Raw genomic sequence first — 17,500 nt, forward strand, 5'->3', positions numbered from 1 at the left:
TATATATATATATATATATATATATATATATATATATATATATATATATATATGTATATATATATATATATATATACATACATATATATATATATATATATATACATACATACATGCATATATCTATATGGGAACCTATCAGTTCCACGACAACACACTTAACAGACCTCACCGAGACGAAATTGCCGACACAACACATCCCTGACAATGGTGAGTAGTGGGAAATGGGATGCATTAACATTTCCACAATGTGGTGCGATCTTGAAGTTGGTATATTTATGTAGGGTGTGTGTGAGGGGTGCAGGGGGGCTTGCCCCCCCAATATACACATGCTTATTTTTGTTTTTTAACTGTATTGCGGACACAGGAATACATTCCTTTCCGGAATACATTTACTTACCATTGTCGGGTATGTGTTGTGTCTGTAATCTCAAATCAGTGATCCGGTCGTCGGTTATGTGTGTGTTTTCGTGGATCTGACATGAATATATATATATATATATATATATATATATATATATATATATATATATATATATATATATATACACACACACACACACACACATATACACATATATATATATATATATATATATACATATACATACACACACATATACATATAATATATATAGATGGATAGATATATACACACACACACACTCCTTTTAACACTGATGTTCTATCGAACGTATTCCCACTATGGGAATTTAAATCACTTTGATAGGGAAGCATATTTCTATAGTGATTTTGCATGTCTGCCCTACTCACACCACTGTTGCTTGCCAAAGAAACACGAATGACACCTAGGAGCCTCATCGCCTTACCTCACAGATCCAGACTATCGTGACACTACAGTCTGCATTTTTCTAGACTCAAGTCTTAAGTGAGGCCAAACCTGTGACTTGTAGACCTGCTGAGGACAAGAATATGAAGCACCTTATCACAGTCAAGCTACAGGCAGGTAACACTCCCAAGAAAGCTATCAAGTATGTTACTCATATCAGGCCCTTCTCTGCTTCCCAAAACTCTCCTACACTTCTCTGATCATTTTCCAAGCCAAGTCACTATACAAGGACAGAACACTTTCTACTCTATGTAACAATCAATGATGAAAAATAAGTTATGTACTCACCATAACGTTCCATCTGAGTAGTTTTACTTCATTTGTCTTCAACGTGAACTGTGCTCAATATTTTCATTCTTGGCACCCTCTGGGGTAAATGTAGTAGTAGTACAAGTCAGTGGGTTGGAGATAAAACTCACAGAATGCTGGTTAAGTCTGCTCTACTTTTAAGAATGTGTCTGGTGATGGGGAAATAACACATCTTGAGCATTACTGCACCACAGCCACTGCAATGCACCACTCCCATTTCTTGCATTACAACTGTATACTTTTTGCTAGGCTACCTTGGTACACTTTTCAGATATTTGCATTGGTTTGCTTTATTTTACTGTGATTTAACCTCTACTCACTAAAAAATAACAAGAAAGCTTCTCCAGATACGTTTATAAACATTCTACCTCTCAACTATCCAGATTTCTTTCTCACATTTTTGGTCTGTTCCACATAAAATTTATTTTCTGGCAAATCACTAAGGACTGAAGTCACTAAATAATGACATACATTTGAGTTTCAGATGTCATATCTTTCAGAAAAGGCAGGCTAACACAAGTCCTGTTATCGTAGCAACCTTATAAGTTTATAAGATCAATATTTAAAATCTGTTCTTAGTTTTGCACCTTCGTCCTCTTACTATTTTATTTTGTGCAGAGTTCGTGCTGCAAGATGCTGAGAGGTCTACTTACCTCCACATGCCAAAGTCCCAAGATCTTGACAATTACTGCTTCCTATAAGGCATACACAGTGGTAAGTACAGAAATATGCAGGCACTTAATGACATTTACTGAAAATATGTACATTTTCATTCTCAAACAATAGAAGCCACACAAAAATCCATTTTTTTTCCTTTTCAGTGATGGGAAAAGTAGTAATTACAGGAAAAAAGATAACATTGAAATAAAAACAAGGATACAACTCTTGCTTGAACAATGTCACCTGGTCTGAAACATTTATAAACCTCCACCTGTGGAGAAACAGACAAGAGAGAATCAGTGGCATGGCATCTTACACTACTACAAGTGCTGCTAAATTCTATGGCCACTGTCTGGGGTGGGGTTGGGGTTGAAAATTCTACTAGTCAAAAACTCTTGATATTTGGAGTGTAAGCGTACGGTTACCCATGTATCTCTCACACACACACACACACACACACACACACACACACACAGTCCCATATTATACTAGCATTCTGTTACTTGATCACTTGCTTACTCCCTCCCAAGCCCGTATTGTCAGGGAAAATATCTACCAGTATTCTGTTAGTAGGACACTAACTTCATGTCCCTGCAATCGTGGGAATATTTTATGTTTCACAGCTACAGGTTCACATTTAGCAAAAAGAAAGTGTTATGTACTTACCATAACTTGGAATCTGTGCGAGCCAGTGTCATTATTCATCACGGATGAGTCTTGGATCTTAGCCGGCAACTTAAGGACAGATCCAGAGTTCATGCTCCTCCCCTCCCAATAATCACCTGCTGACTTGTAACCCTCAGATCAAGTTTGCTGGATAGAGGAAAAAGCAGCATAGTCTGCCCATTATACTAAATCTCCGTAAGAAACAGCATCCCTCTACATCTACCAGGTCCCCCAAAAGGAAGGGGGAAGGAGGGTGGGAATGTGATGAATGACTACACTGAATAGTGCAGATTCCAAGTTATGGTTAGTACATAACGCTTTATCTGATGCTCCCCATGTCATTATTCATCAAGGATGGGTCAGAGTCCCCAGCTACTATGAACCCTGGGTGGCCTCAGGGAAGGATATGCCAGAGCACATAGGAACCAAAGGAAGCCCTTTCCTAGACACTAAATCCAACCTATAGTGTGAAACAAAGATGCGGGGATTAGGCCAAGTAGCAGCAGCACAAATCTCATTCAAAGAAAGCTTAGCCAAGAAGGTGGAAGACATAGCCACAGACCTAGTATATTGAGCTTTATCTGGTCTGGATAGCTTCATATGCCTGCTATCGTAAATGCAGGCAATACAGCTGGCAATCCATTGGGAAATTGATACCTTGGTAACTGCCACTTTCGAAATTCTTCAGTCCTCATAAGATAAAAACGTAGCGGTCTATGGACATCCAAACAATGTAATGTATATTCCCCCTTATTAGAATAATTAGGGAAGAACACTGGTACAAAAAAAACAGCACCAAAAGTAAAGCACGAGGAGGACACCAGAATAAAGTTTATAGCGTAGTTCAACTTTATTATTCTGTATTAGTCACTAAGACTTCATCAGAAACCGAACACAAAACCACCACTCACTTTTAAATAAATTTTAACCAATCAATTTCCACTACCAATTAAGTACAATTGTTTTCATCATCTCATCTGGAGAAATACAGAGAAGGTCAGAAGGAGTTGCATTGCGTCTTTGTAGACTTGGAGAAAGCATATGACAGGGTGCCTAGAGAAGAGTTGTGGTATTGTATGAGGAAGTCGGGAGTGGCAGAGAAGTACGTAAGAGTGGTACAGGATATGTACGAGGGTAGTGTGACAGTGGTGAGGACTGCAGTGGGAGTGACAGATCCGTTTAAGGTGGAGGTGGGATTACATCAAGGATCAGCTCTGAGTCCTTTCTTATTTGCAGTGGTGATGGACAGGTTGACAGATGAGATCAGACAGGAGGCCCCGTGGACTATGATGTTTGCAGATGACATTGTGATCTGTAGTGAGAGTAGGAATCAGGTTGAGGAGACTCTGGAGAGGTGGAGATATGCTCTAGAGAGCAGAGGAATGAGGGTCAGCAGGGCTAAGACAGAATATATGTGTGTAAATGAGAGGGAGGGTAGAGGAATGGTGAGGATGCAGGGAGTAGAGTTGGTAAAGGTGGACGAGTTTAAGTACTTGGGATCAACAGTTCAGAGTAATGGTGAATGTGGAAGAGAGGTGAAGAAGAGAGTACAGGCAGGGTGGAATGGGTGGAGAAGAGTGTCAGGAGTGATTTGTGACAGACGGGTATCCGTAAGAGTGAAAGGGAAGGTCTACAAGAGTGTAGTGAGACCAGCTATGTTATATGGGTTGGAGACAGTGGCATTGACAAAAGGCAGGAGTCAGAGCTGGATGTGGCAGAGTTAAAGATGTTAAGATTTGCAATCGGTGTGACTAGGATGGATAGGATTAGGAATCGGTATATTAGAGGGTCAGCTCATGTTGGACAGTTTGGAGACAAAGCAAGAGAGACGAGATTGCGTTGGTTTGGACATGTGCTGAGGAGGGATGATGGGTATATTGGGAAAAAGATGCTAAGGATGGAGCTGCCAGGTAAGAGGAATAGAGGAAGGCCTAAGATAAGGTTTATGGACGTGGTGAGAGAGGACATGCAGGCGGTTGGTGTGACAGAGCAAGATGCAGAGGATAGGAAGAAATGGAAAGAGATGATCCGCTGTGGCGACCCCTAACGGGAAAAGCCGAAAGAGAATGATGATGATGATGATGTTTTCATCATCTCATATCATCATAAAAAACTTTGTTAAATAACAGCACATTTTAATGCTTAATTGGTAACTGGACAGATCGGTTGAGATTAACTTCCAAAGCTACCTTCGGAATGAATGATTAGTCCTGAGAGACACCCTGTCCTTGTGGAAGACCATAAAGGGGGGTGGAGCTTAATGCTGAGAGCCTGCAACTCAGAAACTCTCTTGGCAGAAGTAATAGCTACCTAGAAGGCCATCTTCCAAGACAGAAATTTAAGGTCACAAGATGCCGCAGGCTCATAGGGCTTTTGTGTTAAAGACTGCAACACCAGAGTTAAATCCAATGGTGGGGAAGGATCTTTGATAGGAGATCTAAGCTGTGGAGAAACTAGCCCTTTCTTGAAAGAGAGACGCCAAGAACAACAGAATGTCAGGAATAGGGGCTGAAAAAGGGTCTAGAATTCATTGCCTGGCCCAAAATAAAAATCTTTTCCATTTACTAGAATATACCTTCTTGGTAGACAGCTTTGACAGGCTAAGATAATATTCTTCATTGGAGAGGGAAGCCTGGACTGGTAAAGGATCACTGGGACTAGAGGAACCATTCGGTTAGACGAAGAGTCTGGAGGTCAGGAACAGGAAGCCCCCAATGGTGAGAAATGAGATCTGGGACGGGATTCAATATCCAGGGAGGATATTTCAGATGAGACCAAAGAGGGGAGAACCACACCTGATGAGGACATGAGGGGGCAATGAAGATGAGAGGGGTATTCAGGCAATGGGCTTTCTACAAAACTTTGGGAATGAGGTGGAGTTGATGGGTAAGCATATAGAAGTCCCGACAGCCAATCGTGAACTACGGCATCCATGGGTGACTCTCCATTGGGGGGATCAGGGCAAAGTAATGGTTGCATTTGTGGTTGACTGTGGAGGTAAAAAGATCGCAGCAAGGTCAACACCAATGGTTGAATAGCCGACGTGCCACTGATGGATTAAGGAACCCCTCGTGAGGACTCAGAATAGATCTGCTGAGTTTGTTGGTTAACATGTTGGAACTACCAGGAATATGCATTGCAAGAAGTAAACACCCGGAAGAAATCACCCATTTCCACACTCTCATGGTCTCTCTGCACAGAGGGTAAGACTGTGTTCCCCTTGCTTTTTGATATACCAGACCACTGCCACACTGTACATTTGAATTGCTATAGTTCTGAGAGGGACACACTCCTGAAAATCTTGCAACGTTAGAAGGACTGCTCTCATCTCCAGGACATTTATGTGCAATTTTGTCTCTATAAAGGATCACATACCTTGGACTGTCCTTCCCCAAAAATGCCCCACCCCCACCCCAACATGGTGGCATCTGTGGTCACCATGGCCTAGGGTTGGGGAAGACAAAAGGGTCTGCCTAAAATCAGATCCTGAGCTTGACCCCACCATGCAAGGTGATTTCTGTACACTTGAAAGATTCTGCACACTTGAAAGATCCTGATGGTCATGGGCATGGGATGAACCAGGCAGACCACTGAAACACCAGGGTCCACTACAGGACCCGCATGTGATACCTGGTGAGAGGCACTAACTGGATGGCAGCCGCCATCGAAGCTAGTGCCTGCAAGATTAAGTGGACTGTTGGATATTCGAGAGTCAGAAACTGATTGACCAGGTCTTGAATGAGCTGAACTCTGTGAAAGGGTAGTGCTGCAGTCTCTGACAGCATGTCCAGAAGATCACCAATAAACTCTAGGTTCCGACACTGAGAAAGACTGGACTCAGGCAGGTTGACCATGATGCCAAGATCCTGAAAAAGGTTGAGAGCACAGTCGGTGGCCATTGAAAGTTGATGCCTCATCTGAGCTGTGAGGAGTCAATTGTGCAGGTATGGAAAGACCTGGAATCTTTGCAGCCGGAGATGAGCTGCCACCACTGCCACACACTTGATAAAACACCCAGGGGGGATGTGGCGAGTCCATAGGGCAGGCTCTGAACTGGTAATGACTGGCCCCTAACCGAAAGTGCAGGTATCTCCTGGAGTGTCTGTTGATTTTAATATGAAAGTACACGTCCTTGAGATCCACTGAGCACATCCAATCATCCTTGCACAGAAGAGGCAGAATAGACTGAAAAGTGACCATCCGGAACTTGGACTTCTTGACTGATTGGTTCAGCTCGCTGAGGTCCAAAATGAGACACAGGTCCCCAGTCTTTTTTGGCATCAAAAAGAAGGGAGAATAAGTTCTGGACCCTCGTCTTGTTGGAAACTCTTGGATGGCTCTTTTTAGAAGAAGGTCTTGGACCATGAGATGGGCCAACTCCCTTTGGGGGGGGAGGGTGAACATCCGAGAGAGATTTCCGAATTGGATGGGGCTGAAAAGAAGGGAATGAAGTAACCCCTGGAAATAATCTTCAACACCCACTGATCTGAGGTAAGACTTGTCCAAGCTAGTGGTTGAAGGCAGAATCATTCCCAGACTGCCTCAGGGGCAGGACAGCCAGGCAGCGCTTCAGGAGCGCTGAGTGGGCTTCTCTGTGAAAGGTTACCAGGAGCCCTGGTTTTGCGGACCCCCTCTGCCTCTGGGGTGGCGTCTGCCATTGAATCCTCTACACCGGCCAATAGAATAGAATTCCTGTGGAGCATCCTGAAAGGAGGACAGAGTCCTGCAGAACCAAAGTTTCTTACTGCCCCACTGATTCTTGGAAAAGGATTGTTGGGGAGTGGAGAACCTGATCCTTACCCATGGACAGAATCTTCCCCTCCTGCTCGCTGCAGGTCACTGTCTCTTTGACAAAAGAACCAAACAATGTTGACCCGAAGGGGGAGTTAGTGGAAGATGCCTTTTAAAGGAATCCGCAAACCCACACAGCTGAAGCCAAGCATGCCAACTGATGGCAATGCCTGTGCCCACTGCTCGAGAGGTTGCTTCTGCCACACTGGAGGTCAACCTCATTGAAGCATTAGCCTAAGAAGTCAGAGTGGGTAGCTTTGAAGAGACCAATTTAAGACTCTCTGGAGGCAGTACACTCTGAAAGGGAAATGGTGAGTTCAGACACCAAATCCTTTTGAATACGGGTAAAGTGTGCCATGTAGTTGGTCACACTCAGTTTGAATGTAGCTGAGCCAAACATGCGCTTTCCAAAGTGGTTAATCGCCCAAGACTCTCCGTTTGGGGGATGGACCGTGGAGCTCTGTTAGGCCAGCTCCTCCATAGCAGATGTGGCCATCACAATGGCATCAACAGGGACACCCTTACTTCAAAAGTTCTTATCTTTGGGGGGACTATGGAATTTGTCACCCTTTTTGAGGACTGGTTCCACTGTGTCCATTTCCTTCCATGCCCTGTTGGCAATGAGTTCCACAAGTTCATTGGCAGGGGACACCCAAGTAGAAAATGGGCCCATCCCAAAGGCCATCAGGAACACAGATTTGTACAAAGATGGGGAGGGGGAAGACCAACCACCTCTTTGCTTAAGAATTTTGAGGATGTTCCCAAAGGACACTTCCTCAGATGGAAGTCTGGGGGACCCTACTTGAAATCCATGTCCTCAGTGAGGGACTCTCTAGGGGAGTCCAAGTGTCTCCTCTTGCACGTCCTCTTCCGAGAAGGTTCCTCCACAGCAGGCTTTGGAATAGGCAGGGACTCCGAGTGGGATAATGCATGTCTGAAGGTGCTCACGGGAAGGCTGACCCTGGAAGGATGACGCCTTGCCATCCACAGTTGAAAGGGGCTGGGGAGGACCTAGAGATGAAAGAGAGATAACTGCACAGCCAGAGAAGGTCCTGTCTACCACCTGGAAGGCCGACTGACTGGACGAGGCCACCCTCTCATCTCCTGCAGCAGCAACTACCTGGGAGGGAAGGAAGAAGGGACCCCGACAGCACTGTTTCCAGACATTGGTCCTGAGCTGTCCAGTAACAGAGATCCTCCAAGGGGCGGAAATGGTCCAAAATATCCGGGCCTGACCCCCCCCCCAAGGAACCAGTACAGAACTCTTGGGACCAAGGTACAGCATATTCTGAGGGCAGCGGAACACAACCCGGCAAGGGGCCCTGACAGTGTTAGGAAGGAAGGGATACTGGACTCTGCCGGCCTCTCAAAAGGAATGCTCTGATCTTGACGATCCAAACCTAGATGGATCGGAGGAGAATGAAGTTCCATGGATGGAGAAGGCCCCCTAGGCAACTGAGCCGGGGATGGCAATAAGCCCAACTTGATTTGAGCCTTGAGGAAACTCCTCGTCATCCTATCCATATCTATGGGAAGAAAACTTCTGGAAGACCTGGAAGATACAGAAGAATGTCCCAACCCTGCTGGAGATCCTGTCAAAGCTCTGCAATTCTGGGAAGGGGATCGACTTTGACGCTCATATCTGAGCTCTTACACCTCATGGCGGAACTCTCAATGATTATCGGATCTGAAGTCCTTGACAAATCCGATGCTTTAGCCGGCGCCGTAGATGGATCTGACAGATGGGTCGGATCTGAAGATGATTTGCACAGAGTTGGATCAGAGGACCACCGAGCCGCTGAGGCCTCGGATCCGATAGAATGATCCAAGGCTCTTGGAGAACAGCACTGATACTAAGTCAAGGAGGCTGGGCTTGGATCTGGAGATCTGTGATCAGTCAGCCTCGGCTTTTCTGAAGGGGATTCCTTACAGGAAGTAGTAGTCTCCTCTTAGCATCTGAAGGAGTCTTAGAGGGGCAGCCAGAAGCTAGAGGACCCTACTGTGCTAGCCCCCTTCAAAAGTAACTTGTTCCTACGATCCATGAGAACCCTGGGGTTGAATGCTGCACGAATGTCGCACTCAACCTTCAGGTGACCCTCTCCTAAGCAATAAACACACTCCTCGTGCGAGTCGGAATGGGGAATCTTCAGAATGCAGGAGGAGCATCTCTTAAAGCCAGAGGGCCTTTCAGACATCTTGACAAGACAGCCACACACAAACACCCAGGTGTGAGAGAGCACCCCACACACTTTGGGAAAAGAGAACATAGAAAGGACCAAGAAAAAACTACCCTTAATGAAAAGACAACTATCTGTAGAAGGAAACAGCTAAGGGTTACCCTTAACTCGAAAAGCTACAGAAAGGGACCCGGGAAAAAAGGCGGGAACTCACAAGAAAGATCCTAGAACACACTACAGGGAGGGGAGGAAACCTAAACTAACTACACTAAAAGAAAGACAGGGGTAAAGAGAACACTAGAACTAAAAAATAGGAAAGAAAAACACCAAAGAAAAAAAGACTTATTTGAACTTATCTGAAGTAGTCGCTTGCACAACCTAGCATTTCCGTGGCAAATGAGACTTGGGGGTTACAGGCCAGCAGGGGATTCTGGGAAGGGAAGAGCTTGAGCTCTGGCTCTGTCCTTCAGTTGCTGGCTCGGATCTGAGGTGGAATCCAAGACCCATCCGTGATGAATAATGACACAGAGTATCAGATCAATAATTTGATTTTCTCTCATTTCGCTGAAATAATGTCAAGATAAATACAATGTTGCTCATCACAGGATGCACTGGGGTAGCATGCAGGATTCAGTCAGTGACAGCAGTGCTTCAGGCTTTACCCAAGAGATAATATTCCTACAGTTATGAGTTGATGTAAGTGGAACTTTGTGTGCCTACATTTAGGTTCATCCCTTTTCTGTTTCAAGTTCTGAAGAAGGGTGTCCTACTCCTATATACACACTACAGTGGAACAGCACAGCCAGCTCCTAAGCTTATCAGTTGGCTCTAATCACTCAGTGAGTACTTTCTACAAATCAGGAGTATCCAACATTAAGTAATAAACAAGTACATACTTGCCTGATATACTCTAAAAGCATCTGCTTGATGGAAGGGATCTTAGAAGCACATGGGGAAAGTGGAAGAGTCCTTAGGACTTTCTAAAGAGGCACCACTTCTACAGCAACAGAAAATAACAAATTTGTTACAGTTATCACCAATGACTTTCAATGGTGGTTCACTGATTGAGCAGAATAACAAGCAGTAAATTCACCATGGTGGAAGAAGCTAAAGGGCAGTCAAGATAAAATGTTCAGAAGGCTGTGTCCTGTACTACTAAAGAGGCAAATGCTAAATTCCTGGAGTTGTGGTCTACACAATAATGATTGCTGAAGATGTGAAATTGACTAAGTTACCATGGCACACACACCAGCAATGGAGAAATATCTGAAGAAAGCACTGAAAATACACACTTTTAGAGGAGTGGCTTTTGATCACATAGGTAGAAGTCTTTTTTGCAACAGGTTGGGAGCCACCTGATGACAAAAAATGTTACAATAAGCAATCCACCTGGATGGCTTAATTCAGCAAATGCCATCCCTTTCTTCCTAAGAACAAATGCAATAAAACACCTGCTAAGCGTACTCATTTCATGCAAAATCTCAGTTAACAAGTCCACAACCATATAAAGAAGGGTTCCTTTATCCCTGATTTTTGTCAAAGAAAAAGATAACAGAGGTATTAAAGGACAATTCTAGTGCAGATTTTGAAAGAAAAGTGTGAGCTGGTTCTACGGAACAAACTATCACTGTTAAAGGTAAGGTCCCTAGCCATGATGGCCTGCACCTTAGATTTTAAAAGCAAATGTGATGGTCCCCAGGAAAACTACTCTCCAACATGCCCTGACACACTGTAGAACAGGCAGGCTCCAATGGGTGAAGGCAAGCCTACTGATCATGAAGTTCAGTTCCTATAGAGGAGAGAGGTTCTTCACTGACAGGAGAAGATGAACAGCTACTTTAAAGAACCGCTTCAGTAGTTAATGATGAGCCACACTTCTGCCCTCCATTAAGTCATATTAGACAGAAACAGCAGGCAGGTACACTGTGGCTGTGTAATAATGGAGGCCCAAATCATACACCAAGGGTGCTGGTTTAGCACCCTTGTCCCTCAGGGATAGAGGCAATATGTAAATGTTCTACTTACATTTTAAGTAAAAATAACACAAAGATAAGTGTAAAAATTTGATGGGTATGTATTGTCCAGGCTTCTAAGGATCCTCACAGATTAATGGCCCACTAAGTAACTATGAACCTATGTAGGTATCTTAAATAAGACTGATCCACTTGTAAATTGACTGATGTGGGCTTTATAGGATTCCACTCCACCCAAACTAAAAATTCTTCTAAGGACATACTCATAGCAGCTGGGTTGGAGGGTTTACTGCTGACTTAAATATTATTTCATTCCACAGCCAAGAAAACCGCACCTACTCCAAAGACTTTAAGGCCAGGACAACTGTATACAGATTGAAATAGTTCAAGTGGAAGTCTTTACATCACTTCTTTCGTGCCTTGAAGGAATCAAATGGAAAGACCATGCCAGACAAACACGTTTCATTTCTGTGGTAAGATGCATGCCCAAAGAGGCTGATATAGTAGGTCCTGACTTTAATAAAGAACCCATTATGGTTACTGGAAGGTTGCTGGGAAAGCAGGATAATGGCTGGTATGGTGGGTGCTAAACTATCTGATGTGCAGGGGTACAAACTGTGATGAAGAAATGTCTAAAGGAAAGGATGGTGACTAAGTACTGCAGGGGCTGTGACTGCAGCTTGTATTTTTCAATATATATGCCTGATATTTTGCAGTGGATTAAGAGCAAGTAGATTACATGAAAGGTGGTGCTATGGCTAAGAATGAGGTATAGTTGAATGAAAAACTTGTGTTAGCTGAAAAAAATTGGCAGAGTAAAGGCAGCTGTATTTTAATTAAAAACTAGGGCATTGCAAGTTTGAGGATAATCTGGGAGTGATGCCCGAGACTGGCTGAGCTAGGCTTAGCAGTCAGAATTGTGATAAAGGTTTAGGTGCTATAAACTCAGCAATGTTCAATCTGTCAAGAGCTGAAAACTAGGTCTAATGAGAAGTCTGTCAGCATGAAAATAGGGTGAATTTAAAGGAGACGTGGTTATAATGCCACATCATAGGGTGCTTGTGAGGCTTCCCTTGAGCACAGCGTGCAGTTCTGAATCCCACTTTGGGGTAAGGAAATTGGTTTAGTTGAAAGAGTTCAGAAAATGGCAGCAACATTTATGAGAATGATAAGGTAAAATAAGTTAGAGATGTTTTCTTTGCTGGAGATTAAGACAAAGGGGGATAAGGCTGCCTATGTAACTTAAAGGAGCAAGAGGAACAGTTTAGGTCAAAGAAGGATGTAAAAGAGAGCATAATCAACAATGACAGACTGTTAGATTTAAACAATTTGAGAATTTTTTTTTTTTTTTTATAAAAAGGGTGAAAGGTTCATAGGTGCATACAACGCTAATGACCACTAGAGTCCTTTTAAGCCTATCCGTACAACTCAAATGTGACCCACACATTTGATTTTTATAAGGGGTGGTTTACTGACATCTGTCCATCACAGACACAAGCGCTAGACCGGGATGAATTTCACATTACCCATGCATGGTTCCAAGTTGCGCTTAAATAGGGATAAGGAGGAACTCTGTTTCACATGGATGGGTTGCTTGTTCCAGAGAATGGGAATTCTCTGAGAAACATGTCTGACTCTCCTTATGTCAAACACAAAATTTACGTCTTTTAATTTAGTTCTGATGCTGCTTGTTTTGCAGTTGTGCAAAATATTCACCAAAACAAGGTTCAGGGATACATTGTAGACCCAAAGTAGAGAGACAGGATTTTGAGGCGATCAGCATAGGACATTGTATTTACTCCTTATATTCTTTACGTACGGAACCTTTGTAGATGCTCCAGTTGCTGCATGTGCCTGTTCAGCTACATACCTAAGGGGGCATTATACTCTATGATGGGTCTGATGAGGGCTTAATACAGTGGTATGATGTCTCTGAACCTACATGCCATGCCCTTGCTTATCAGTTGAGCAACTTGAGATTATCTTACTACCTTGGACACATGTTGGTTGAAGGCTAGGTTACTACCTACACAAGTTCCCAGATCCCTGACTAGTGAATCAACTTTTAGGGGTGTTTTATTAATGACAGTTACTCAGAGTAGCTAATTTCCCAAAAGGTACTATAATGCATTTCTACCAAGCGTTTGCCTGTGTTAGTCCTTCCTGAAGGGTGTTCTTTGTCTTGGGGGGAATTCAGTGACTGCTAGCAGTTTGCAATCATCTGCAAATCTAGTTAGCCAGAGCCCTCTGACATTGGCTTTGACATCCAAGAAGTACATGTCATAGAGGAGTGGGCCCAGCAGACAGCCCTAGGGGAATACACTGGTGACTGGCCTCTTTGTGGAAGTGGTCCCACTAATTCTAATCCCCTGGGTCCTATTAGTGAGCCAGAAAGCTATCCAGCATGTTCTAAAGTGGCTTATACTTAGCTCCATAAGTTTGTTAACAATGGCCAAGAAAGGTATTGTATTAACCAGATCTAAGTGCATAGTTTCCCCTCATTCACTGCCTTAGTGCGACCTTCCTCTGATAAAGCTAAACTGGATGGATTCAGTGTCTGGAGGTCTCCTGTATCCCTGTTAATAATTTCCATGTTGATTATTTCCATAGCTTTGCAAATAAAACTAGTCAGACTAATAGGTCTGTAGTTTCCAAGATCTGCTGAGGGTCTTCCCTTATTAAGGCAGATGAGCATCACAGTTCTCTTTTCACATGGTACAAAGCCTGCATTAAGACTAAAGTTAATTAATGCCATTAATGACCCCAGGGGTCCTGATAAGTTGTATTTTAGACTGTTCAGGAAGCATCCTGGAATGTTATCAGAGCCCACTGAGACTATTCTTGGCTTTAGTGAGTGCAGCCACTTCATGCTCCCTTGTTAGAGTTGGAGGCATTATATTTGAGGATATTTTGGGGGGGATGGTGTGTTGGGGGGGGTTTAAAGTTTGAGCTGAATTTGTCTGCTAACAGATTCACTGAACCTGGTGATATAGAGAATGCTATACCAATAACCACCAGGTCAACACATTGCTGTGTGCTTCCCTTGAGTTTCTGACATTGCTTCCCTTGAGTTTCTGACATAGCTAAAGGCGGCCTTACGAATCTTTCACCTATGAGGCTATCTTAACTTTGAAGTTAAGATGAAGTTTAAAGTTTTATGAGACAGCAGACCCCTTTCTTGGTTAGTATCTCAGGGAGATATACTTTTAATAGCATGCATTTCCACCAATGCAACACTTCATTTCATTCAGCACGCATCTCCATCACTGTAACTTTTCATTTAATTCTTTTAGTAAGGAAAGGAACAGCTCCCAGGCTGAAATCAGCTGTTGGGCTACTGGACAGAAACTTTAATTTCTTGTGTTAAACAAACATTTATTGATGACAGACGTAAGCATATTGCTTAACTTTACAAATAATAAAGAACCGAAAAACTTGCTGTCATTCAAGTTTAGTCTCTCCGTTTCTAATCATTGGTTTCTTCTGGGTTGTTCTCAGAGCTTTCTTTGCAAATGTCTTAGTCAGTGGTTATACCAGTCCAATCCTTTGGGTATTTTCTATGCCCACACCTATATTTCTCTTGCTTTCTTTCAATGAGGTCCCCAAACTCAAGTCACTGCTATAGTGAGGTTCCCAGACTTCGTCTCTTTTTAGGCACAGTGGCCAGTCTCCTTCTCTTCTGAGAGAAGACCAACTGTGTCTGTGTTCCAACACTGCTTTTTTTAAGATGGCTGCCTGACCTCCTCAGTCATTACGTTTCCTTCACTCCATTTAGGGAACAAGTCCTCATACTAAACCTACCTTTCAGACTGTGACAATATACTACAAGATCTTTACCCCAACTCTAACCACTGAATGCATGAGCAACACCAGGCAGAAAAAGAAAAGCAAAATGACAACATATGCATAAAAGTAGTGCTAAGGAGTTCTACAACTATAATTAGTGGAAGAATATATGAAAGGTTGAAATGAGTTGCACTGCAACATGAAATACTGAAGTACACATTTACGTGATTTATTGTGGATGGCTAAAAACAGTTTCCGTTATGATATGCCAAACAATGCACTGCAGAGCATATCAAAGTCTATGCTTTTTATAGCTGGAGGTTGAGAACTTGCAGCAGTTTAAAATTTATTTAAACAGAATATTTATTTATTTAATATACTTATTTTATTTACGCATAATGTACCCGATTTTCCTTGTAGTTTCTCTGTCCTGTCTCTCTCATTCCACTGTACTGTCTGGATTTCATTGTTTAATAATAGTATTATTATTATTGCTATTTTTAAAGCTGAAGAAAAGCGAAAAAGCTGTAGCATATATTAATGGAAAGTCTAAGCAACCTGACTTTTTCCATTGGTAGATGCTTGGATTTACAACGGGCATGCTGGTTGGGCTGACCAATCAGCATGCTACATTTTGAATGTTAATAGCCAGTCATTATACAATAAAGACTAACTGATGTACAGTACATGTATATGCATAACACTAACACCTGTGTTAACAGTCTGTGTTGTGAACTATGACAGGGGTTCAGTTTTCAGAACAAGATGTAGCAAAAGAGCTTTAAACATCAGATTAAGCTATTCTTCATTTCTAAAACACAAAAATGTGCACACACTCGTATTCTTGATGCAGATATGATTTTGACTTTTTTTTAATGTGATACACTGTCTAATGCAGCAATATCCATAGGAAGTGTACTTTATATAACTGAAGCTAGTTTTCCAAAAGATTTTTCTTACTCCACTATAATATGATGGGGTCAGATTAGTTTCAGACTGTCACAACTTAAACATGCCAAATAACATGTTTGCTTGATGCAAGCAGTACCTCTCTTTATTAATTTAAATGTAAGAGTGTTGAGAAAGTACATGGCTCTAGTAACTGGTAACTAGTCTGCCCTTTGTACTGAAATGTAATGACGTTCTGTCAGCTGGCAAGATGTACAAATATGACGATCTTATTCTCTGCTGTTTGTAAAAATGTTGCATTTTATTCAGACAAAAGGCAATGATGAGTAAGGCACATTCAATTCCAGGAAAGACATTACACACCAAGCACATATGCTCCCAGGTAGCTCTTTCTCCCCTATTTCACCTCAAACATGTGCCATCTACCTAAGGAAAAATTCTTTGGAGTCTGCTTAGGGTATAAAAGTATCCAGGCAAAAATCCTAAATCTTCTACAGTTTGTTGCATATTTGGGAGCCGTACACATGTTCTCCCATTGTTTCTTTGTGAATTGTTTATCGAATCTTTTCTGACCTCTTCTGATTGATTTCTATAGTTATTGTGCAAAATTTTACACGCCCTACTAAATATCCCTTTAACAAAAGCTTATTTTCTAGATTCAAATGAAAACTCAACCAGTGCAGTTTTCTCATTTAAGATTCCCTATCCCTTTCTCTTTGTCTATAATCTGATATCAATCCCTGGTAGGGAAGGCAGTCTGTAGCTTATTGTCCAAATATTTTCATGGCTTCATCCCCCATTTGGCTACCTTTCCCTTATTTACTACCAATACCTTGGTTCCTTTGCCAGTAAATTCCAGCCTCCTCTTGCCTATTATCTGTACCCCTAACTGCAGTCATCTCTAATTGCAGTTATCCCTATCAGCAGAATCTCCTTTCTCCATTCCTGTGTTGGCTTAGTTCTTAGAATACTTTCTTTTACTTTATGAATATATACTGTATGGTTATTGCTCTTCTCCTGAGGGATCTGCATCCAAAATTCCAGTCCCTACTTGTTTCTTGAGATTCCTCCCTGTTTCATCATCATCATCCCTTTCCACTTTGAATTATAACTTTGTTTGTGCTATGTACAAGAGCCTCAACTGTGTAGCTCTGAAATACCCCTTCAAATCAGGTAGCCCTAAATCACATTGTTCTACTGGAAAGATAAACTTATATCCCACTTGACTCTTGCCCTTTTCCCCTCACAGGTAAAATCATTTAACTCTAATTGCTAATCACAACTTCTCCTCTGCTGACAAAAATATGCCTGACCTGTGTAAAAAACTAGAGAGACTAAAACATTTTCACTGCTTGTATCTTGCAATCTAAATCCATAAA

General features: G+C 42.4%; 1 protein-coding gene across 2 annotated transcripts in view; it reads right to left on the reverse strand.

Moving 5' to 3' along the window:
* The window catches only part of EXOSC1 (exosome component 1), a 311,547-nt gene that overhangs the window by 159,345 nt on the left and 134,702 nt on the right, over window positions 1–17,500 (reverse strand). Inside the window, exon 6 of one of the 2 annotated variants that reach the window (XM_044056237.1) lies at window positions 1,813–1,854. In XM_044056237.1, the coding sequence (XP_043912172.1) occupies window positions 1,813–1,854 (42 nt within the window). Of the gene's footprint in view, window positions 1–1,812; window positions 1,855–2,039; window positions 2,091–17,500 lie in introns of both variants that reach the window. The other variant, XM_044056236.1, reaches the window with a different exon arrangement.

Source organism: Protopterus annectens, chromosome 14.part0, assembly GCF_019279795.1.
Source record: "Protopterus annectens isolate FY-2018-M chromosome 14.part0, PAN1.0, whole genome shotgun sequence".
Taxonomy (NCBI): domain Eukaryota; kingdom Metazoa; phylum Chordata; order Ceratodontiformes; family Protopteridae; genus Protopterus; species Protopterus annectens.